General features: G+C 32.7%; 1 protein-coding gene across 1 annotated transcript; it reads left to right on the top strand.

Moving 5' to 3' along the window:
* Positions 1-22,496: 22,496 nt before the first annotated feature.
* On the top strand, positions 22,497-24,189 carry LOC110688235 (mitogen-activated protein kinase kinase kinase 18-like). Its single transcript, XM_021864955.1, has one exon. The coding sequence runs from the start codon at positions 22,735-22,737 to the stop codon at positions 24,166-24,168; it is 1,434 nt and encodes a 477-aa protein (XP_021720647.1). The 5' UTR covers positions 22,497-22,734; the 3' UTR covers positions 24,169-24,189.
* Positions 24,190-24,947: the final 758 nt, after the last annotated feature.

Genomic DNA, 24,947 nt, shown 5'->3' with positions numbered 1-24,947 from the left:
TTAATTCTCAAGGGTGTTGAGGACATTAAGCACTGATATGACAATTGTATATCAGTAATCCCGTGTTTTCTTGTAGTGTATATGCTATCTTGCTCGAGGAGATCATAGATATGCTGCACCACTATCTATGATGAGCAAGCTGAATTTTAAGTTTTGCACAATAGGATTGATATTGCTTTTAACCTCTCCATCAAATGTTATGGAAGCCTTGTCGCTTTAGTATAGCAGTGTTGTCGTGTTGAGTACTCAACTTCTTATGATAAGAGATTATATCAGACTGTAATTTATGAGATTGATTCTGATGATCCAGTGATGCTGATGCTGACAGAAAATGGTTCGTTAACTCTATCAAAATTTCTGGTTTCTGTGCCTATAATATGCTCTCTTAGCTGTTGTTGATGATTCGATGACAACTTACTTCTATAAGGCATTGGTGTAGCTGAGTTGCAGGGCAGGGCCGAGTTTAATGATAACAGTCAAGCTTCTAAGGTAATTCGAGTAGGCGATTATTGTTATAAACGGAATTGCACAAATAAAATAGTAAGAACAATGTTACCGAGAATAAGACTGAGTCGCGGACTATGTCGCTCTCTTTAGAACATTCGCGGTACTGCCTCAAACTTGTGCAAGCAGCTTGTACCAAACCGGATGCCCCCAGGATAAAACAGTCTTTCACAAGTATAAAATACCGGCGGTTTTGCACCGAACCACCGGTCAACGGAACACCAGAAAATCAGAAAGAAACTGCTCGACTGTTTTGAGAGGAAGAGAAAATATATTTTGCAAAGTGGTTTTCTGTATTTTTTTTCTTCGTGTTTTTAAAAACAAAGCTGGAACCGTCCTTTTATAGGTAAAGATACGTAACAGCTTAAGCATGAAAACGGGAGAAAGATTAGCAACGTTTACTGCAATTAGTGTATTCGTTAAGCAAGAATCAAGGCATTAAATCAGTGTAACGGTGCAACGTTTAGCAGTAAAACAGCAACGAGAATCAAGCAATGTAACGGAAAAATTTAAACCAAAACAGTAAAACGTTTTGTAACTGAATATTAATCAAACCGGTAACAAAAATTAAGTTTGTTTAATAACCCAAACCCAAACCCGACCCAGCCCAGCCCGGCTCGGCTCGGTTCGGTTCGGCGCGCGTGTGTGTGATATATGGTTTACCATATAGGTCCTCCCTCTCCACAAAATGTGGGTAGCCCAAGGGCCACACCCCTTTAGCCCACTCTCTATATTATAAAGAGAGTAAAACTCTCATTTCCCACCAATGTGGGACTTTGAGTTTTTTCACAAAATTCACACACTACACACTTGTTGTTCCAACAATCCCCCACTTGAATTTTTTGAAAACATTTTCGAGCAGAATCCATACATATATATGTTGCGCATAAACAGAAGTGTTTTTCAACTTGAACTTCTACGTAGTGAGTACGATTCAGATTCAACAAGGGTGACTCGAAGTTTTGAACCCTATCTCTGACAAAGTACCACACACAACCTACTCTTGGTGTTGTTCTAGACCCGTGCTATTTCGGCCATGCACGTCTATCCCAGTGTAGTGAATGCTCTAGAAATGCTGCCACACATTTCATAGGAAGCGGCCTAACTTCCACATTCACATAGGTGAATCTATCAAGAGTACTCCTGTAGCTTGGTACTCCACTCCAAATTGGAGTATAGATTTCATTAAGAGTTTCTATTAACTCATCCTTGATCGCTTCAGGAAATTATGTCTTTTGAACATATTCAACTCATATCACACCATAACTTGTTATTACCCTTTGAACCTATTTCTTGGGATCTCCAGTTCATAGGTTGGGTTACCATTATGTGTGGTTCATTTCAATGGCAATAGTCCCATTTTCTTAGAGGAAAAATGGACTTTCTCCCTAGCTAATCCTTTCGTCAAAGGATCAGCCAAGTTATTCTCAGTGCGTACGTGATCCACTCTAACAGCTCCGATAGAGAGATATTCTCTCACAGTGCTGTGCTTACGACGTATTTGTCGTCTCTTACCGTTGTAATAACGGTTCTGAACTTTTGCAATAGCCGCGGTACTATCGCAATGGATCAAGACAGCCGGTAATGGCTTTTCCCATAGGGGAATTTCACCTAGCAGGCCTCTTAACCAACCTGCTTCTTCACTAGCCGTAGCTAGTGCTATCATTTCTGACTCCATGGTGGACTGAGCCAAAATAGTCTGTTTCTTAGACTTCCAAGATACAGCTCCACCGGCTATAGAAAAAATATATCCACTAGTAGCCTTAGAGTCATCTGATAAGGTGTTCCAGTCAGCATCACTATAGCCTTCTAGTACAGCTGGAAACCTTTCATAATGCAACCCTAGGTTCATGGTCCTCTTAAGGTATCTCATGACCCTTTCAATAGCATGCCAATGCTCATTACCAGGACAACTAGTAAACCTGCCTAACAATCCCACGACATAGGCAATGCCGGGTCTAGTACAATCAGTGGCATACCGAAGGCTGCCAATGATGCTCGCATAATCAGATTGCCTTACGGCATCACCAGTGTTCTTAAATAATTTAACACTGGAGTCATAAGGTGTATTAGCAGGTTTACAGTCAAAGTAACCATATTTCTTTAGGATTTTCTCAATGTAATGAGATTGATCCAAAGAAACTCCATTTTCTGTCCTAGTAATCTTAATTCCAAGGATTACATTAGCCTCTCCTAGGTCTTTCATGTCAAACTCAGCATTCAACAATAGCTTTACATCATTCACAGCATGAATGTTCGAGCCAAAAATTAACAAGTCATCCACATATAGACAAATTATAGTGCATATGTCATTCTCAAATTTTACATATATGCATTTGTCACTACCATTTATCTTAAAACCATGTGAGATGACTAAGTTATCAAGTTTTTCATGCCATTGTTTAGGTGCTTGTTTGAGACCATAAAGAGATTTATCTAGCTTACATACCAGATGCTCTTTTCCTTGAACAACGAATCCTTCCGGTTGATCCATGTAGATTTCTTCTTCCAATTCACCGTTCAAGAATGCAGTCTTTACATCCATCTGATGTACTACAAGATTAAAAACAGAAGCAAGAGATATTAGTACTCTAATAGATGTTACTCTAGTTACAGGTGAATAGGTATCAAAGAAATCAACATTCTCCCTCTGTCTGTAGCCTTTAGCTACCAAACGGGCTTTGAACTTATCAACGGTCCCATCAACTTTCAGATTTCTTTTTAGGACCCATTTGCAACCAATTGACTTGCAGCCTGGTGGCAACTCAGTTAGATGCCAAGTTCGATTAGACTCAAGTGAGTCCATTTCGTCGTTCACGGCTTCTTGCCATAAATCTGCATCAACTGAGGTTAGACCTTCTTGGAGGGTAGAAGGATCCTCCTCTACATTAAGAACTACAAAGTCTGGGCCGAAGTCTTTTGCTACTCTAGCCCGCTTGCTCTTTCTTAGTTCGGGTTCAGCATCCAATTCTTGTGAGTTAGACCTGACTTTAGGAATAATAGAGGTGGACGAACCCCCACTATTTCTAAGGAAACCTGTCCTCATAAAAATCAACATCATTAGATTCAATAATTACACGAGCATTTAAATCAAAGAATCTATATGCCTTACTGTTAATAGCATATCCAATGAATACACATTCATAAGCTCTACTAGCTAATTTAACTCTTTTAGGATCGGGAATCCTAACATATGCTAGACAACCCCAAGTTCTGAAATAAGAAATGTTAGGTCGTTTATTACGAAGTATTTCATAGGGAGAAACCTTACTCTTAGTCTTTGGAATACGGTTTAAGACATAACAAACAGTTAGTAGAATTTCACCCCACCAATGATCAGCAGCACCAGAATATAAGGAAATAGCAACTACTAATTCTGTAAAGGTCCTATTTTTCCTTTCAGCCTTTCCATTCATTTCTGGGGAATAAGGAGCTGTCCTTTCATGTATGATACCATGTGAATTATAAAATTCTACAAAAGCATCAGTATCATACTCAGTTCCACGATCACTTCGTAATCTTTTTATTTTCTTGTTAAACTGATTCTCAAACTCTGTTATAAACAACTTAAACATTTCAAAAGCATCACTCTTATTTTTCATCAAATAAATACAAGTATAATCAGAACAATCATCAATAAAGGTGTTAAAGTATCGTTGTCCATTTCTGGTCAACGTTCCATTTAGTTCACAAATATCCGAATGAATTAAGTCTAATGTTTCTGAGTTTCTAATCACTGATTTATGAGGTGTTTTTGTAATCTTAGCCTGACTACAAGAATCACATTTGTCAAAGTCATTGAGAGAGATATTTGGAATAAGGCCTAAATTGCTCATATTTTTTATGAGTCTTTTGTTCACATGACAAAGTCTAGTATGCCAAACATTAATAGTAGAACACAACATATAAGCGGAATTAGAAATTTTATTAACTTCAACATTCAGTTTAAACATGCCATCAGTAGCATATCCTTTTCCTACAAATATTCCATTCTTAGTTAAAGTAAACAAATCAGAACCTATGGTTTGTATAAAACCAGCCTTATTAAGCAAAAAACCAGAAACTAAATTCTTCCTCATTTCCGGAGTGTGTAACACATCTTTCAGAATGAGAGTCCTGCCAGAAGTAAACTTCAACTCAACATTTCCAACACCAGCGATGTTAGTGGAATGGGAATCACCCAACAGTACTTTCTTATCATCGGTCTTTTCAGTGTATGTTTTAAACATCCGACGATCATAACAGACATGGCGTGTGGCACCAGTGTCTATCCACCACCCATCTGATCCACCAGTAAGGTTGATCTCAGTAATCATAGCCACAAAAGGCTCTTCAATCATGCTAGCCTGCGCAGGCACAGGGTTAGGCATGTTCCTGCACTTTCGTGCCATATGGCCTGGTTTTCCACACCGATAGCACAGAAATTGACCAGTACCATTCTTAGGGGTTGAAATTGTTGTCTTCCATTGTTCTTTTGAACATTCGGTTTATTGAAGTTATTCTTCCGGTTCTGAGGTTTGAAATTCTTACCAGCAGGTTTAAGTACTGCAGCAGATCGCCTAGGAGCATTATTAGCAGAGATTTGTAAAATCTCTTCCTTTAGATCCTATTTTCTGGATTCTTCTTCTATACGTAGCCGAGTGATCAAACTCTCTAAGGAGAATTCCTTAGTCTTATGCCTGAGATTATTTTTGAAATCTTTCCAGAAAGGAGGCAGCTTGTCAATAATAATAGCAATTTGAAATTGTTCATCAAGGGCCATACCTTCGGAAATTATCTTATGGGCAATTTTCTGAAGGTCGTGAGACTGCACTTCCACGGACTTATCATCAGTCATCTGGAATTTTAGGTACCTACTGACAGCATACTTTTTGGCACCTGCTTCTTCAGTATCATACTTTTTTTGTAGGGCATCCCACAAATCCTTAGCAGTATTTTCCATATTATAATAGTCATAGAGGTTATCAGACAGACCATTAAGTATATAGTTTTTGCACATGAAATCAGTTTCATTCCAGGTTTCGATTTCACTATTCAAGTAAGCTAATTCATCTTCAGGAGCATTATCAGGAATAAATGGCCGAGGGGCTGTTAAGGCAGAATTAACCTTTTTGACAGTTAAGAAAAATTGCATTTTCTGTTTCCATCTTTTAAAGTGAGCGCCCTCAAAACGAAAGGGCTTGTTAAGGTCAGCAGACATAATCATTTCTTCGGTAGACATAGTGTTCACGAAGGCAGAAACGAGTGTTCTAAAATTGTTATAAACGGAATTGCACAAAGAAAATAGTAAGAACAATGTTACCGAGAATAACACTGAGTCGCGGACTATGTCGCTCTCTTTAGAACATTCGCGGTACTTCCTCAAACTTGTGCAAGCAGCTTGTACCAAACCGGATGCCCCCAGGATAAAACAGTGTTTCACAAGTATAAAATACCGGCGGTTTTGCACCGAACCACCGGACAACGGAACACCAGAAAGAAACTGCTCGACTGTTTTGAGAGGAAGAGAAAATATATTTTGCAAAGTGGTTTTCTGTATTTTTTTTTCGTGTTTTTAAAAACAAAGCTGGAACCGTCCTTTTATAGGTAAAGATACGTAACAGCTTAAGCAATGAAACGGGAGAAAGATTAGCAACGTTTACTGCAATTAGTGTATTCGTTAAGCAAGAATCAAGGCATTAAATCAGTGTAACGGTGCAAGTTTGTTTAATAACCCAAACCCAAACCCGACCCAGCCCAGCCCGGCTCGGTTCGGTTCGGCGCGCGTGTGTGTGATATATGGTTTACCATATAGGTCCTCCCTCTCCACAAAATGTGGGTAGCCCAAGGGCCACACCCCTTTAGCCCACTCTCTATATTATAAAGAGAGTAAAACTCTCATTTCCCACCAATGTGGGACTTTGAGTTTTTTCACAAAATTCACACACTACACACTTGTTGTTCCAACAATTATTGTTACATGACTTATATCATGTAAGTACATAACTGATAGTCTGATAGATACATGGCTTAGGCTTTAGTGATCCGAGCTGAGTCTTTGGTACTACCTCTTTAAGCTGAATGGTTTTTCTCAGTTAGTTGCACAATCATGTACACGAGGGCAACCAGGGAAAGTTGCGTCGTACTGCGTATAATACGAGTTTGAGTCATCGAACACAGTAGGATGTTGGTTAGAATGAAGTCATGAACCATGACCCTAAATTCTGAAGCATCCAACCAAATGAACCTATTATCAACAACTGAAGATAAGTTGAATTGCTTTACTTGATTTCCAATTAAACTACTATTTGAGGGTCTACTATTGCAAATTTTACTAAATAATCTGTCGCCAAACCTTAGCGCAGACTATTACGAATACATTTTATGAGCTCTACCAAGCGTAAAATCTACATCCTAATGTGTACAACGCATAATTCAAGTTGATTACTTCTCCTAATGTCTTATACGCTTAAGAAAGATATCTTATTATGAACGTGTTGGAATTACTATGAAGCCAATAGCTCGGAGTATTTGCTAGGCCGACAATAAGAATTACGGAGTATTCTATAGAGAACGAATATGCACACAGTAACGTTTTCCATCATCCTACCCTCGGCACAATTTTCATTTTTTTTTTTTCGTTCTCAAAAAAATATCAATTACGAAGTATTAGCTTTGATTGGTCCCCCTTTATCTTTATTTTTATTAAGCCTAATATCCTAAATTAATAATATAATTAGGCCCGGTTCTTTTGAGCTTCTGGGCAGACCATATCAGATTTTAGCAGAGGGACAGAGCAGATTTCAGCATTATCATCATCATCATTATTATTATTACTATTATTATTATCGCATTATTATCATTATTTATTATTATTATTATTACTACTACTATTATTATTATTATTAATATCACATTATTTTATTATTATTATATTATTGTTATTATTGTTATTATTATTATTATTTGATTTTTTTACACTTTTTATAACATTAGAAAATGTATTAAATAAGATAAAATATTAAGTATTATCATTAAATATTAGTTATTATTATCAATTAATATTATATATTAATTATTATTGTAAATAATTAATTATTATTATTATTATTAAATAATTAAATATTAATTTTTACCTAGCGTAGTAATTTTTTTTATATAAAAATTTAATTTTATATATTAGTTAAAAATTATGGTCAAAGCTAATTCATAGTAGTCTCAAAGTAAATTTTTTGTTGTGAAAAAAAATGTAGGAGATACAATACCGTACTATTTTGTTTAATATAAACCCGGCCCCCCTGAGTCTTAATTCCTGGCTTCGCCTCTGGACAGACCAGAGCAGAGCAGAACATCTCAAAAGAACATGACGTTATTCCTAAATGAGTAGTTTAAATATAATAATAATTTATTAAAATTCTATAATAAGTATAAAGTGTTAAACTAATTATCAATTTAGCTTCCAGGTATTTAGAAAGTTCTATTTTAGTAATAGTACGATTTTTCTAGACATTACGGAGTAGGACACATGCTATAATGAAATAGCAACAAGTGTCATAAATAAGAAAATTTAATTATACACTAATGAAATTACAACAAGTGTCATCAATGTCATCATTGGTGGCAATACATGACATAATACAGTTGCTTATCTTCTTAGAGGAGTAAAGATGTTACAGTGTACACGTTTATCATTCCAAAATGTTGTTGAAGATTATCATTATGTTCACATCACCCTTTTAGACGTTTCTGGAAATTTTAGGTTAGCTGTTCCGAAGGGAAAACAATTTATTTGGTGCACAATAATTGGTATGATATGAAGTATGATGAAGTCAACTTCTTTAACTCGTGAATGCTCTTTATCGTCTATAAAACATTGCGAGAAATGTAAACAACACATGCGTCATTACTCATAGAACTATAGAAGTAGCATAGGTGTATGTGTACACATTGTGTGGGCAGTCAATTTGACTTTGTAACATATCGTACTTGATGATTGTTCTACACGTGACGTGACCCTCACGCACATGAATCTATGGTATGTATGTATCAAATTTACAAGTATCATTCTAATTTTAGAGTACTCATAAAGAAGATTGGTCTGATTATAAAAATTTATAATTAGCTGACTGTATTAACTAATTGAAGTGTCATACGAAATATTATTTATCTTGATTGTTTTATGATTTTGTCAAAATAAATGGTAAATAACTAATGTAATTAGTTGGTAAAAACATGTACAAAGTAAAATGAACAATATAGACATTTAAGTCGAAATAACTTGACGATAAAATAGTTACCACACAAGTACCCTAAAAATGGGACAGTTTGTATACATTGACTACATTTTTTATTTTTTGCCCTTTCATTTAATCACTAATGTAAATTTAAACTTGATTACGTATAAACCTAAAATTATAGTGTCATGGTGTGAGGTGTCCTTCAAAAGTGTGAAAGCGTTTATAAAGGACATAGTCATAATTTGACTGATGACTGACTGATAAATACAAGTTTAACAATATAAGTAAATGAGTTTGGTGCAATAAATCAACGGATATAAATTAATTAAATTAAATTTTAGACATTCGTTAACACATTCGTACCAAACCAACAAACGGGTTTGTTGGTGGATTGATTATGAATTGCGTTGCAAGGATCATGAGTTATATTTTCAATGATAATATATGTTTGAAATTCTACTATTTGATCTATATTCTTATTAATTAAGATGGTGGGTAAAATCCCCCTCAGACTTTGTTATCTTCACGTGATATTTTTTTTTTTTTTTTTATCAACTACGAGTGATTTTTAGTAATTGAAATACACATTATTTTTATACTACGTATCTCATGATTGTACTTGTTATGTGTCTAAGGTAGGTACTCATTTTTATAAACTACTCCATATTTCATACCAAATAACATTCATCTTGATTGTATACTTGTATACTAGTGTATGTATCTTATTTTTACCTCTTTTTTAGATTTCTTGCAATATCATGTAGGTTTTTCACAACATAATAGGTCACATTTTTATTTTTGTTCTAAAACGAACAGAAAGATTGACAATGAGACAATTTTTTAAAGACAGAATGAGGGGATTGGAATAGTTGCCACTCAGATCAAAAGTAGAGATAGATGGGGCATGCGCTAACTTCTAGTAATGCATAATAACTGAAACTTTCAGAAGTCAAACACAAAAAAGGTCGATATAAAGAATTGATCAACAACTCAATGGCCAATGAGAAGCTATTATTATCGAGATAAGAGTAGGAAGATAAGGTAAAGCTATACATACCAATAATTCAAAGTTACTTTATTTTAAAAAGTAATTTAAAACTCAAAAGTCAAAATAAATAATTAAATATTAAAAGTCAAAGTTGACCTCAACCAATCTCTTAGTAGACCATATCAACCGCACTGTTAATGGAAGCTAATAAGGATTCCTCACCTTTCGTCCTTTTTGCATGTTTGGTGGTTAGTTGTTTTTATTGACCTTTTCTATAGTTTAATTAGTTAAGCAACTTTATTTTTATATTAACATAATGATTTATGTTATAATTGTAATTAATATGATAACTTTCTATAGTTTAGTGTGGTACTCTACTCTGATTTATTCAAGCTGAAATCGAGTCTCTTGGATGATGAATGAGTATAAGGATAGGGATCAAGGCTCGTTAGTTAGTCATTACTTGTAAAATCAATATCGAGTTTAATCCCTAATAATAATATGGTAAATACTTTTTCAATGAATTTTCCTAGTGCCTTAATGTATATTCCCTTTAATTTAAAGATGTATGGCATGTTAATTAACTCTTCCAGTCTTCTTGTAGTTATTATTATTATTATTATTATTATTATATTAGGCATAGCGCAAGATATTCCACTTTAACGTTGGGAATGAATGAGATTTGAACCCGTAACCTTTGTATTACGTTGACTGCAGTAATATATTAGCGGACCATCTTAACCAAAAAAATTTAAGCTAATGGTTGAAGTCTAGAATTAGTTTATATACTCTATATAAATACAATAATGTTTGGATTTAATCATCATTAATTTCAATATTTTTTTTTATATAAAAGGTTTTAAAAAATACTTTTAAGTTTTAAAGTTTTGAAGGGTCAAGTATTAATATAGAACATAAAATTTAAGGACAAGTAAGGTCATTATGTTAAGGAAGAGTTCAATGTATAAATGGCCCACCTGTGTAAGGTCTCTTCTCTTTCAGTTGGTCCATTGGCAGCCCATGTGATGAAATTGGTAGTGCCTCCTTGGCTCTATTCAAATTAAACAACTATGTTTAGCCACCAAATGACCATATTTTGCTCATGTTTATTTGCTTTGAGTCACTCTCACTGAGTTACTAGCTACTAACCTAATGTACTACTTGTATTATTTTAGTACTTCAGCTGCTTATTTGCTTTGATTTTGTGCTTATTGTTACACCAAACCTTGCATACTGTACACATCTACCATTTTGAAATAGTGAGACATGCATGAAGGCGTAATAAGAACAATTTTATCGGATCAGATTCATGCAAATGTGTTATGTTTTCATCCTTTCAATATAGAGATAGACGGTAAGAATTTTTTTTATTAAATATTGAATTTAATACTTTAAAGACGTAAGGTGCAATTTTTACCAATGGATCGGAATTAAATTGGTCTTACCCATCCAATAAGGGCCTTAATTACAAGTGTCAAACATGATCAAGGCTAACCCCTCTAGACTAGAAATTAACTTGTTCCAGGAGATCACTATATTGCTGTCCATATTAATAACAAGATTCACAATTTTAATGTACAGCTATTGTGGAATATGCTGTCATCAATGTGTCATAACTCATAATTAGTGCTTCATAACTTAGCTAATTAACAAAGATAGCTTTAGTAATTAAGGATAAAAGGGAAAAAAAAAAACATTGTTAATTAATGGCATTGTATATGCATCCATATAAATATAAATAATGCGGAGTAGATCAAGCACACATAAATAAAATTAATAATATAAAAATGACCAGCATTGTGGTAATTTTAATTATTAAATAATATTAAAAAAAATAAAGAAAGAAAGAAAAAGAGAGAAATGAGATGGAAAATGGTGGAGGTTGCTGGTTGCCTACTTTCAATTCGTCCCCACAGATCCAGCCATCCAGGAATCGAATCTTAAAGATCACATTTTTTTAATATCATTATTCCTCATCTTCAAATTTTATCTTTGGGCCCCATTTTACACAATTTATATACTACGTACTTTTTTTTATTGCACACAATTTATATACTTCACTACAAATTACAATTCTTGTATTTGTATTATTATTTCAACAAATAGGTGCCGTACAATTCAAGTATATTACCTAAAATTACAAAGCATCATTAATTAAATAAATAAAATATAAAGAGTTATAGTATATACTATTAGTAATAGTATAGCACAGTGTATTACAGCTATCTAGATTGAGTAATGATCATTATATTTATACGTATTTATTTTTACAACTAGCAAAAAAGATTCTGTAAAGCTCAATTAGACCAAACTACGTGAAAGAGGTGGTGAACAAATTACAAGTATTAAAATTACAATTTTAAAGGAGGTGTGTTTTGCATGTCATTTCTTGTTTTTTGCCTTGCTTTAAGTTTCTCACGTTTACATTGTCGGTCTTCTGTTTCTTCTTCTTCCTTTTGTGTTTTTTTTTCTCTATAGGGGTGTTATATGCATGTTATAGGATTAGGTGTAGTTGTGTCGATCCTACCGTCAAATGTTACCCGCTTATTTAAAATGCTATTGTCGAGTAAGTATATATCAAATAAGTTTGAAAAGCTAAATAAATGATGTCATCTCTAATTAAAACGGTAACTACTTGTCATCATGAAATATGATTTATTTATACATAATTATACGTTGCTCCTACTGCTCACATTTTCAACTCAAAAAGGCCATAGTCACAAGCTTAACCTAAATGTTCAATTCATCATGGACATTTATATAGGGCGAGACTGAGAAGAAACCCAGATCAAGGTGAAATTTAAGTTGAGATCAGATGGGGTATAAACCGAATACACAATTTATTACAAGGTCACGTATGTTTAATTCTTTGATGTGAAACAACATTTAAGAGTTCTACATCATTAGAATTTTGTGAACCATAATCCATTAATTAATAATCATAGTATAATTAATACTTCATAATTAATTTCAATCCATGTGGGGAAGCTCATGTACAAAGTGAAAAGTTTTACTCTTGTTCATGAAAATTATGTTTTTCAAATAATCTGTTATACTTATAGTTTATTAGGTAGCAAAATCATTGTAAGCTTGTCATTCTTGCACGGGACAACAAACAAATCTATTGGAACAGACCCCTAACTTCTTGCTTAATCATCTAACCTCACTTGTATTAAATTAATTGCCTTGTTTTAATCTTTTTTTCCTTCTTAACTTTGGGACCAAATTTTGTTGGACATGGTCCCACTACCCCTATATATTAGTCCAATTTTTATGAATGCCCACTAAATAAAGTCACTAACATACTAGTAGTAAAGTTAATTGTGGTAGGTAATAATTTGAGTATATGTGGTCTTTAATTAATTATCAAGTCACTGAATTTCGTATCTATTCATGTTGATTAAAAGCTTAATTGACGGTTGGATCAAATGTTAGCATCTAATTAATTAGTGGTTTGTTGTCTATGAGATAAAGTGGATGGGATTCGTTGCAAGTTAGTGAATTCATGTTGGTGAATTAGTATGTATGTTAACCACAATTTAAGCTAGATTGTTGACAAACGTTAATTCTAGTATTGGGTGGGTTCGGAAATTATATATGTATAAGAATATGCATGACATGTGCTATGTGTCATTAGGTAAATATCGGACTAGATACATATAGACTCAGGTGTATATATAGTAAATAAGATGAAGGAAAATGAATGATTTATCAACCTAATACGTTGAATAAAATGAGAAGTGTAAAGTTAATTAAAACATAACAAAATTGAGAGGTAAACAATGTAAGTATGTGGAAATATATAAAAACATTTTATATGAGCATATAATTTATGTTACACACATAAACCAAATGCTAGCTTAAAGCGATAAATACGAACATTCATGTGAAAAGTGTTGCGCTTTTCATGCTTTCACTTTTGATGAATATATGTAGCATCAACATATATTTTAGTATCATCGATCCCATGTTGATTGTGATAAAATTTCTTTGCCTTGAGCTCTTGACCTAGAGAAATTAAAGTGTACAAATCAAGCAATCTAATGTGCAAAGGAATATATATACGGATTTAAAATTTGTGGTTTTAAATTAAAGCGTGTTGAGTGTATATTGTACAATCTAATCCAATGCAAAGAGGAATTAATGTTCATGCATCTTCGCCTGGTATGTACAATATATATACGCGTTGGTTTGTGTGATGCGTGTTTCAATTCATACTAGTATTCATTCATTCATTATATATATATATATATATATATATATATATATATATATATATATATATATATATATATATATATATATATATAGGAAGACTCTCGTGAGAACCCCTTCTTTATGTGAGAATTCTTTCATATGTGAGAACACTTTTTATATTCTAAATTTTTACTCGTATGTTCTAAATTTTAAATTTGATGTTCTAAACTTTTCCCCAGGTGTTCCAAATTTAATCAGATATTCTAAATTAGTACTCACATATTCTAAACCATAAATTAGTTAAGTTAGATGTTATAAATTTTAAATGACTTATTTCAAAATTTTAACTTATATGTTCTAAATTAAAATGTGTGTTCTGAGATTTTTAGTTATATGTTCTATATTTGAAAGCATATGTTCCAATTTTCACTATGTTCTAAAATTTTACTCACATTTTCTTTTTTTTTTACCAGGTGTTCTAAATTTTTTATTCACATGTTCTAAATTGATAAATCAGATGTTCTAAATTTTACTCATATGTTCTTAATCTCATAAAATAGATTTTTTTAATTTTTACTCACACGTTCTAATTCTTAAATCAAGTGTTCTAAATTATTACTCACAAAGATGTTCTAAATTATTACTCATATGTTCTAAATTTAAATTGGAGTCACATGTTCTAAATTTTTACTCATGTATTCTAAATTATAGATCATTTCTCATATAAGTATGAATTCTCACATATAGACCTATTCTCACCGGATCCCTCATATATATATATATATATATATATATATATATATATATAAGTTAAATCGTCACAATTTTTTTTTTTTTTTGTGACAAAGGTTTAAAAATATATATATATATATATATATATATATATATATATATATATATATATATGAAAGTATTACAAACTACGAGCCTTACTAGCTCCTCGAACATGCGGCGAGGAATACAACATTCCATTTTTTGATCCCAAGTTTTTCCATTGAACTTGGAGAATGTATAAGAGGACAACGAACACCCAAAAATTGGCATACATATAAACGAGCTGAAAAGGAAACCAACATCCTATAACATTAAGTAAATGGTGAAGGAAAACAAAGCAGTCAAGGCTTAACAACACAAACTGAATCACACATTTAAGTGATTCGGTACCCTTAATTGTAGGTACCATTGATCTATTCTCTAAGGAAGAGACCATTGACATATTATGAACCTTCAAAATTGTATTTCGAAGGCCCCCAAACATTTCATTTTGAGGAGCAGTGTTAAGATTGGTATTTCTCAAAGTAATAGATTAAAAATCCATTACTAAGTTAAAGCAAAGGATCGGAGACCAAGGGGTAACCTTATGAAACTCCATCGACAGAAAAATCGAAAGAGGAAACCACAAACAAACTACAAGTCCTGACCAACCCTATGAACCAAACGATACCACACCAATCGTCACAACTCCACAATCAATCATTTCATCAATTAGCTAATTATAAGCAAACTATTTGCTCGGTACTATTTTATCATGGATAAGATGGATTACAATTACATGTAAAATCAAATGAATACAACTATACAAGTATATGATATTTGCTTATTGACCCACCAAATGATTATTTTAGAACAAGACTAACTTGGACTTATATATTGTCCTTATTTACCACACCGAATTTCTCTAAATTTAGCTAAGCTCCACATAAATTTCGCAATTCCGATAAGTTGATAACAACAAACGAAAAATATAAGATGGAAAAATAGAAATGTGGTACTTCATTAGTTTTGTGGTCGTAGAGCATCTGAGATCTCATAACTTGAGTTTTCATGTGCTCTTGAATGTGACTCTTCATAATTTTTGAGATTTTTTTTATAAAAACAAAAACAAAAAATCTTTTCATAAATGTTGTTAGACAAAAAAATGTCAGAAACTTATTGTTTTGTTGGTTGCTCTTAAAGCCAATTGCATGTGTTTTAGTTTCCAATCTTGCCTGTCCAAAGCTTCAAAAATTGTGGCTATATTTCACTATATATGTGGAGAATTGAATCATCTAAATTTTTCCCATCACTTTCTCTATGATTCTCCCTATCAAATGATTTATTTTCATACCTATCTCAAACTTTTCTCATTATAACACATTTTTATATTATCAGGCATGACAAAATAAAACCATTATATGCTACTGAATCGTATCCTGAAAAACTTTTATATATGCTAAGCATTATTGAATAATTGGCGTGGATAGATAATATAAATTCTTATATAAATTCTTGTTCGTATCCTAGGAAAGACAAATGTGTGGATATATAAGAAGAACATAAAAATCATAATCTATATCTATATATAATTATATATAAGTTAATCTTTATGGATGAGAAAAATCCCTTGAAAAGGTAAAACCTCACAAAAATGAAGTTCATTTAAAAAGTTAGATAGCTAGCCCTTTGAATTTTGAAGTATCAAAAGATCGAACAATTTGTCCGATCCACAAGTGATGGAGAGGATTAAAATGGCCCCTTATCCAATTATCAACAACTTTAAATTTTGTTGCTACTTTTTGGTTGGCGTACGAGCTCACCCTTTTGGTATTATTCAAGATAAAATATACGTATGTACCATAAATTCTTTCATGATAAATTGGAGGAAAAACAAAAACAAAAAAGAGGAAATTTCTTGTATGCTAAGGTTTATTATTTAGTTTTTGTTAGGTACGGAGAATTAGATACGGTATATAGTGTATGTCGATGTTAATGGTCCATTTTTTGTATAAGAAAGTAACAAGAGGAGAATATCTTTGCTTCGTTTTTCCATTTAGTAGCATTTTCAAAAACAAAAAGAATGTCCTAAGTGTACATAATAGTTCGTTTAGCTAACAAGTGTCACAATGTCTTGAGTGACAACTAGGACAATACACGGATACTTGTTCAAATATAATTAAGTTTGGTGATTTTGACTACAAATTTTGTATCAGCACACATTAGAAAGAATTCATAAGAAACTTCCGTTTCTAAATATTTGTTTTACTTTTTATTTTTCGGCCGTTTTTAAATACTTGTTTCATTTTCTTATTTGGAAACCTTTTACAATATTTAATTCATTTTTATCAATTAGTGGACCCAATATAAATCATATTTTATTAATTTCATATTCTTTCGCCTCTAATATTCTCAACTGCTTTTGCTTTTCATAATTTTATAATTTTTTCACCTAATCCATTACCTCAATATTTTATTACTTTCCCCAATTTCTCCTAAAACTCCACGCATGGAGAAATTGAGCAAGTATTTAAAAATGGAGATAGTATTAATTATTGCCCACTGTCATACCACCAGCTTTATTTCTTTCGATACATTCATATGGCGTTAATAGCTAAGAGCACCATGAACTATGACTTCCTATTTTTTTCAACTACAAGTTGGGTCTTTCAAAACTCTCCGATGTTGACAAAAGTATAAAGTCTATTTGCTGCTTCAATTTCCTTGACTTAAGTCACATACGTACGTGTCCAATGTCTTGCCTTGGGGAAATATTGATTTGTCCGCGTGGGAATTGGGAACCTGGAATAATACATCACAACCTTTTAATTAATGGTGTGCAAAATTGGTCGAGGTTAGAATTAAGATAAAATTCAGATTAAAATATGGTCGGATTGAGCCATTGAGGGATTATTTAGATCTAATTTTCGATCTTTGAAAAAGTCTTGATTTCGTGTTTCTAATATAGCCAAAACGGTATATTTCGATTTTTGTTTCACATACTTATACAGTTACACCAAACAAACCATATATATATTTTTTTGTTAATTACATTTGATTTTTACTTGTTTATAAATTTATAACGGATCTTTGTGTTTCTCAAAGTGAATTGATCAAACAATGCCTAATCCTTTGATGAAATACCAAATATTGCATCATTATTCATACAAATTATGACGCAATTATGTGCGCTATCATGAAAGGTATGGTAGTCCTTTAAACAGTTCGGTATATGCAAAATCATAAGTTGAATAAACACAAATATAATTAAATTCAATTATCCTGAAAAAAAAAAAAGCTAAGCCTCAAAAACAATAACAAATTTGGTAAGCTTCACCATAGTGTGATCCTTCACATGCCTTATCCACATAAGTAGTGGGCAATTAGGCAAAGGTCCTGCCAATTGCCACCACCAAGTGTCACGGTTCCCTAGGCATACACTAAAAAACAAATCATAAAAATTAGTTTTAGTTCTTGTAATTTAAAAAAAAAAAATTATTGATTGATGTTTATTTGCAAACTTCTAATGATTTATTATACTAGGTATATTTAAGAATAATTGACACATTTTGACTAAATATATTTATCGATGCACAAATTACGGGGTATATATGAAATATAACAATATTTTACTTGAGATTATAAATATATTGATAAAATAATTAGTTAAATTTAATAGATGAACAGTATAGAAAGTCACACTATGTTAATTATAAAAAAGAAATACGAAATAGATACGGAGTAGATGATTTGAATATTCCATGGAATTTTAGGACATGTCATGAACCCGCATGTTTACGACAAGGTAAGCCACATCCACGCAACCAAACACCCAAGCACATAACATTTGATTTTGATATTAATTATTACTTTGTATTTGTATCGTTTCTGGTTGGTGTTAATCTTAATACTTAATTAGTTAATTAGGTTTAGTGGCCAAGTACTTTGAATAGTGACTTTTAATTTATTTTTTTTGTTTACTACCTGAGCTTAATTTGTCGTGCATGCATACATACATTCATGCTTTATTTGTCTGGACTATAATTTATCCTTCAAGTTTAATTAATAATCTAATTAAACAAAGTAAAGATTTTTTTTTATATTTATATAAATCTCCAAATAATTGGTACAACCGTACAAGGGAGAGGAGAAGTGTTTGAGCAATAATTATAGTAAGGTGAGCAAGATGTTCTATTATGAAAGCAGAAAAGGAAAACTTTCTTTCTAATATAAGCAATATCGAAACCAATAATATGTTGCTCAAAACTTTTCACCATCGGCTCCTTTTATATACTCCAAATTCTCTATATGTCGTATTTACTAGGTTTATTTTATTTTACCATAACTTATTAGAATTTACTAAAATACTCTAAAGTTCAATATATATACTACTTCGTACGATATCGATAAGTTTAAGACTTAAAGATATGGAGTAATTTATACGAAATACAAGTTGAGATAAGTAAGAATCAGATAATATATATAGAGTAATAACGCATTATGCTCTAGATGTTTTAACTTCTTTTTTCTAGTATGCCACACCCAATTCATCAGAGCTTAGCTCCGACTAAATCTGGATCCGACCCAAGTCGCACACTTAGTTTATGGTGTGGGCGAGTCTCCTGCCAAGAGTATTCTACTTCGATTAAGCTCGAGCTCAAGATCTCCTTAAGTGACATAAAACTACTTACAACTTAAGCCAACTGTTGTTGGTCGAATGTTTTTAACTAGATTTGGTTTATTGGCTTATGAGATTATAAATTGACAGATTTCACATAAGTATAATAAACAAATGTATTAAGCCAGAGTGTAAAAATGTCAGTATGACAAATGTTATTATTTATTTTTAAATTTAGGCAGGGTGGAAAAGATTATGTGGTTGTATAAGGAAGTGACAAATGGCAAAAGGATAAAAAAGAGTAAAAAAGAAATAAGGTAATGAAGTGGTGCACGTCAACGGCAGCGTAGAAGTACTCACTACTCACTTCCCAACCAATCACATTTTGCAGATACTTTCTCTCTCCTCTTCTTAGCCTCGTATTTTGTGCTACTCCTCTTCATCCAATCATATTCTTCCACCTCATCTAATATTCTACCCTTAAAATAAAAAATTAAAATATGAAAAAATGACCTTTGCTCGAGTATAATTTGCCCCTATGTTGTGGTTTATGTCAACCCGTTTTTGTGGACCCCATTTTTAGTTTTATGAGCAGCTGTTTTTCCAGATCAGATTAAACTTGTTGGATCTACTTGCCGTTTTATTTTTAATTTTCCAGCCAAAAAGATAAATTAAAGTACAATTGACAAGTGGCTTACTTGCTTATTTACAGCGTAATGGATGAACTCATCCTAAAGTTTAAGGGTTCCATTTCCTTCTACTTGAACCCCTCTCATTTTCAATATTCCCGTCCCGTTTTACTTAGAAGTGTCAAAAATTGATCTGATCTTATGTAGTCCGATCTAACCCGAAAGTAAAGATTCAATTTTTGATTTACACGAGCGTAATAATTTCATGACTCGTATCTTAACTATGTCCGACCAAAATTGACTTCGTGATTCTAATTGATACATCTAATATACTCGTTTCAATATTGCTTTGTTACTATTAAAGAGTTGTATTAAATGAGTAAGTGATTTTGTCTTGTGAAATGGAACAATGTTACTTATATAGGAAATGAGCCATCTTAAAGCAATAGTGGGACACTTTTTTTAGAGACGGAGGATAACGTTTGACAACGTGAAAAGAGATACATAGTGAACCGGGAGATATGTTACTACATGCCATCTTTTTGTGTTTAATTCTTGGGGAATTGGACTACTGTTGAGCGCTGTGGATGTGTATGTGGCGTAATGGGTGACAAATTCAAGTAATCTAAGTCACTCATATGTGATAAGCTTCAATTATGCATGGTTATCACCACTCTGTTCCTAATTTTGATTCCTTGACGCATTTGTAATGCATGCATCTTCAGGTTATAGTGTATATTATGATCTTGTCTTGCTACCTAGTACTACTACTACGTATAGATTATTGGTTGGGCACTGATCCAACTAATAAAAGCCTGTGACTTTTTCTTTTAAAAAATATGTTAATAGCCATGGACGAATCTGGTCTACAATTGAATCGGTTATATATGCCAAGTCGTGACTGAGATTTTTGACACTATTTATGTCAACAATAGACCATGGTTAGGGAGATCAAAGTTAATTGAGACTATACAAACGAAATAGATTTTGTTTGGTACCTGAACTTAACTTGCCAAATTTTCAATAAAAATAAAATGCGATCAACCCAATTAACTAAATCTTATACCATGTACGCCAATTGTTTTCGCTTTAGCACATGATGAGTCCCATTAAAGCTATCCGGTCAATTTTAAATGTTTATCGAGCTAGTTTAGGATAGATTATATCGTATATGAAATTGCTTAGAGGATTCCAATTCGCTCCATTGTGTAAATAATGAAAATATTTATTTACTAATAAAAACAAGCATTTTTATAAATGAGAAAAAGCCTATGGTGTCAAACTGCTAATAAAAAATTCTTTATTGACTTATCCAGAGATTAAAAATGTAAAAAAAATCTTATGAACAATAGTTTTAGCAAAATATTCAAACCAAAAGGACAAAATAGAGGAGTAATGACATGTAGTGTATAGCATATCATACACCATAATTTCACGTTTCAAAACTACTCATCCCAAATAAGAATCCAAACCTTATAATTGCCATTTATAATTCAATGTTTTAGAAGATATGCGATCTCTTTCGTGCTTGTAGTAAATCTTTTATATTACAACCCTAAAGATCATATTCTTGTTGCTTCTCAACAAGCAATAACATGATCTAATATTATATTCGAAAATATGATTACATGCATTCAATATTTAATAGTATTCGTAGACTTGGTATTAGTACTAAGATTATAATAATCTTTATATTGTAAAATAATTTTAGTTTAAATTTTAATTGTAAGGTATTGATGAGAAACAGGGGATGAACAGAGCAAAGATTTATAATTATGTCACTCAAAATATTCATACAATCCCAACAAAAATTGTATTTGTTTGCCAATTTTTTTTTTAATTTTTTTTTTGTTTTGTTGACAAGGCCAACAAAAAATTATTGACATAAATATCTTCTAGTAAATCCGAAGTGATTTTGCTAGCTTGGTTGTTGTTCGAGAACCTATCTAACTTTCCTAGAACCATCCCCTTTCAACCCACGTGTCCAATTTTATTCAAGAAATGTTAACTAAAGCTTACCAACCAACCAATATTGACTTCCTATAATTCTCCTTATACTTCCGGTAAAAACCCTCATCAACATATTCTAGAAACAAATCTAATTAAATTGAGTTCATACAATTCCACTACTTAATTATGAAGTAGTCCGTAATATCTAATGTAATCGTTACATATTTGAAGTAGATATCATATGACTATATGAGATATTAGAGATTAGGAAAAGATATTCCAAAAATCCCATAAGATAATATGAGTACTTTCTTAAGTTATAAGAGTAATTTTTTTTTATTTTTTTTTAGAAAATTAACTACGAGTAGTGATTTTTATTGGTGACACTTGGCTTGTCCGAAAAGTTTAGTGATATATATTCGGTGAATTTAGGAAACTACTATACTAAATAAAAATTTTATCTTATCTAAAATTAACTAATATTTAGAATCGAGCTAAAAATAGGGTTACATCGCTAATGTGGTATAGTCACAGTCCAAGTGTACAGCAGTTATTTGACAAGTAGGCAGATGCAACTAATGAAACAACAATAGAAATACCGAGTCGGTTAATAATAAGGGGATTTACGAGTATGATTTTCCTTCTACGTCAACGAAAGTTCTTAACCAACTTTGGTGAGAAATTTCCTTACGTCATATCTCAATAAACTTTCCTTTTTTCTTTAATTTCCTTAATTTTCACACCTCTATATATACCACATGCCTTTCTCTCTCTTTTTGGTCCATGTCAAAAATCCACAACTTTCAAGAAAAACCCTTCAAAAAACACAGAGGAAATTAAATCAAAATTAAAATAGGAAAGCTTAAGATCGAAGCTAAAATGGAAGTCGAAAACTCGAAGTGGGTTCGAGGCAAGATGATTGGAAAGGGAAGTTACGGTTCAGTTTGCGTCGGAATAAGAGAATCCGACGGTGGTCGTTTCGCGGTGAAAACAGCTTCAAAACAATCTCTTCAAAGCCTGGAATCTTTAGAGAACGAGATTAAAATTCTCCGTTCTCTTTCCTCATCTTCTCCGTTTATCGTTGAGTATTACGGCGACGATGAAACGACGTCGCACAGGAATCTACACTTGGAGTATCTCCCCGGAGGTGACGTGGCGAGAATCGGCGGTGTTGACGTGGAGTTAATCCGATCGTACGCGTGGTGCTTGGTGAAGGCGTTGAAGGAGGTTCATTCAAAAGGTGTTGTTCATTGTGATATCAAGGGTAGTAATGTTTTAGCGGGGCCCACTCATGGTGTCGTGAAACTCGCTGATTTCGGGTCGTCAAAATTTGTTAATGATCAAGAATTTCAAGATCAAAGGTGTAAGATTGTGTCACGTGGGAGTCCGCTCTGGATGGCACCCGAAGCCGTCCGCGGAGAAGCGCAGGGGTTCGAGTCTGACATATGGTCATATGGATGTACTGTGATTGAGATGTTCACCGGAGTGCCAGCGTGGCAAGATAATGGCGCTCGTACTTTGTTTAAAATCGGGTATTCGAGTGAATTACCCGAATACCCGAAAAATGTCTCCGAACTCGGAAGGGATTTCTTGGACAAGTGCTTGAATCGCAACCCGGAACAACGCTGGAGCTGTGATCAGCTACTTCAACACCCATTTTTAGTTCCTGTAACTGTTTCCAAGATTACAGAGTCTACTCCTAGAAGTATCCTTGATTGGAACAATCTTGATTTCTCTGATGACGAAGAAGAATCAACGCCTTCGTCGTTGTTGTCGTCGTGGTGTGATGGATTATTCGAAGGGGAATCCTCGGCGAGGGATAGGGTGGGTAAATTAGCGAGCACGGTGATGGTAAATTGGGAAAGTGACGGTTGGGAGGAGGTAAGATGTTTAAGGAGCAAGAAAGAAGAGGAGGTTTCGGAGGGGACAAGTTCGGAATATTCTGATTTTGAAGGGGTAAGTTGGACGATTCCAACGTGGATAAATTTAAGTTCAAGTTCTAATGATGATAATGATGAGAGAAGTAGTAGTGTTAGCGGTGCGGATGGCGGCGGTGGACGGTGCGGTCACGGTGATTCATGTGGTGGTGGGGATATGATTGATAGTAATAGTAATAATAATATTGATGAAAGAGAAGAAATATTGTTATTTTTAAAATCAGTATTATTTTTATTAGTTGTATTGTACTCTTTTACAAGAAATACTCGTAATAAAAGTATGAGGAAATATGATTACTTGTTTGTTATTTTTATTTTCTTGTCAAGTTGGAGTTATGGAGCAAGTAGTAGTAATAATTTTCGTTATAATAAATGAGTTTACTAATCAAAAAGTCAATACCAAGTCAAAGTCTATCATACTGGTGTGCTGCTACTTGCCTCATTTGGATAATTCATACCTTCTATTTACAACTGTGTTGATTTTCTTTAATAAAGAGAAAAAAAAGACTTATGTGTTTAAATAGTACGTCAATTTTATGTAATTGGGTATTCAACAAACACTTATCATACGGGAATATAAACGACATGTTAAACTCATGTTGTCTGATTCTCGATACTCATCTTGAAGGGTTTTGTTGTTCGGATATTCTATATACATTGACAAGCTGATAATTACTCATTTTATTGAAAAATAAGGGTGAGATAAGTTTCATGATTTGATTAGTATGTGTAAATTTGAAATTAAGTGATGATTAGAGAAGCTAAACACAATAGCTTCTGATGACACGACACATTAGTTGAGTTAGCTTTGAGTTAGTTCATTGCCTTAAAAAAGTAAAGTGTAAGTTTTAAGTTCCCAATAATTAAAATAAAAAGAAAACAGTTACACAATATGATTGAGATGGCATCAATTAGGTGTGCATGTATAAGATGTGGGTTGCTACTAATATGGATATTAGGTATGCTACAACTCCAAAAGAGTTAAGCCATGTAATATTATCACTATTTATTTATCTTTAAATAAAATGGAATTAAGAAAATGAATGGTACAACGAACCTACCTAAGCCAAGTCAAACAACAATGAACTTGACCAAGTTGGATATTTATCTAGTTGCCCAAATTGCATATAATCAAATACTTGGTACTAGGTTAAT

The sequence above is a fragment of the Chenopodium quinoa genome, unplaced genomic scaffold (assembly GCF_001683475.1).
Source record: "Chenopodium quinoa cultivar QQ74 unplaced genomic scaffold, ASM168347v1, whole genome shotgun sequence".
NCBI classification, from domain to species: domain Eukaryota; kingdom Viridiplantae; phylum Streptophyta; class Magnoliopsida; order Caryophyllales; family Amaranthaceae; genus Chenopodium; species Chenopodium quinoa.
The sequence above is the reverse complement of the archived record's forward strand: the minus strand, read 5'-3'. Positions and strand labels throughout refer to the sequence as shown.

Coding starts and splice junctions, on each gene's coding strand:
- LOC110688235 (XM_021864955.1), top strand. CDS start 22,735: ATGGAAGTCGAAAACTCGAAGTGGGTTCGAGGCAAGATGATTGGAAAG.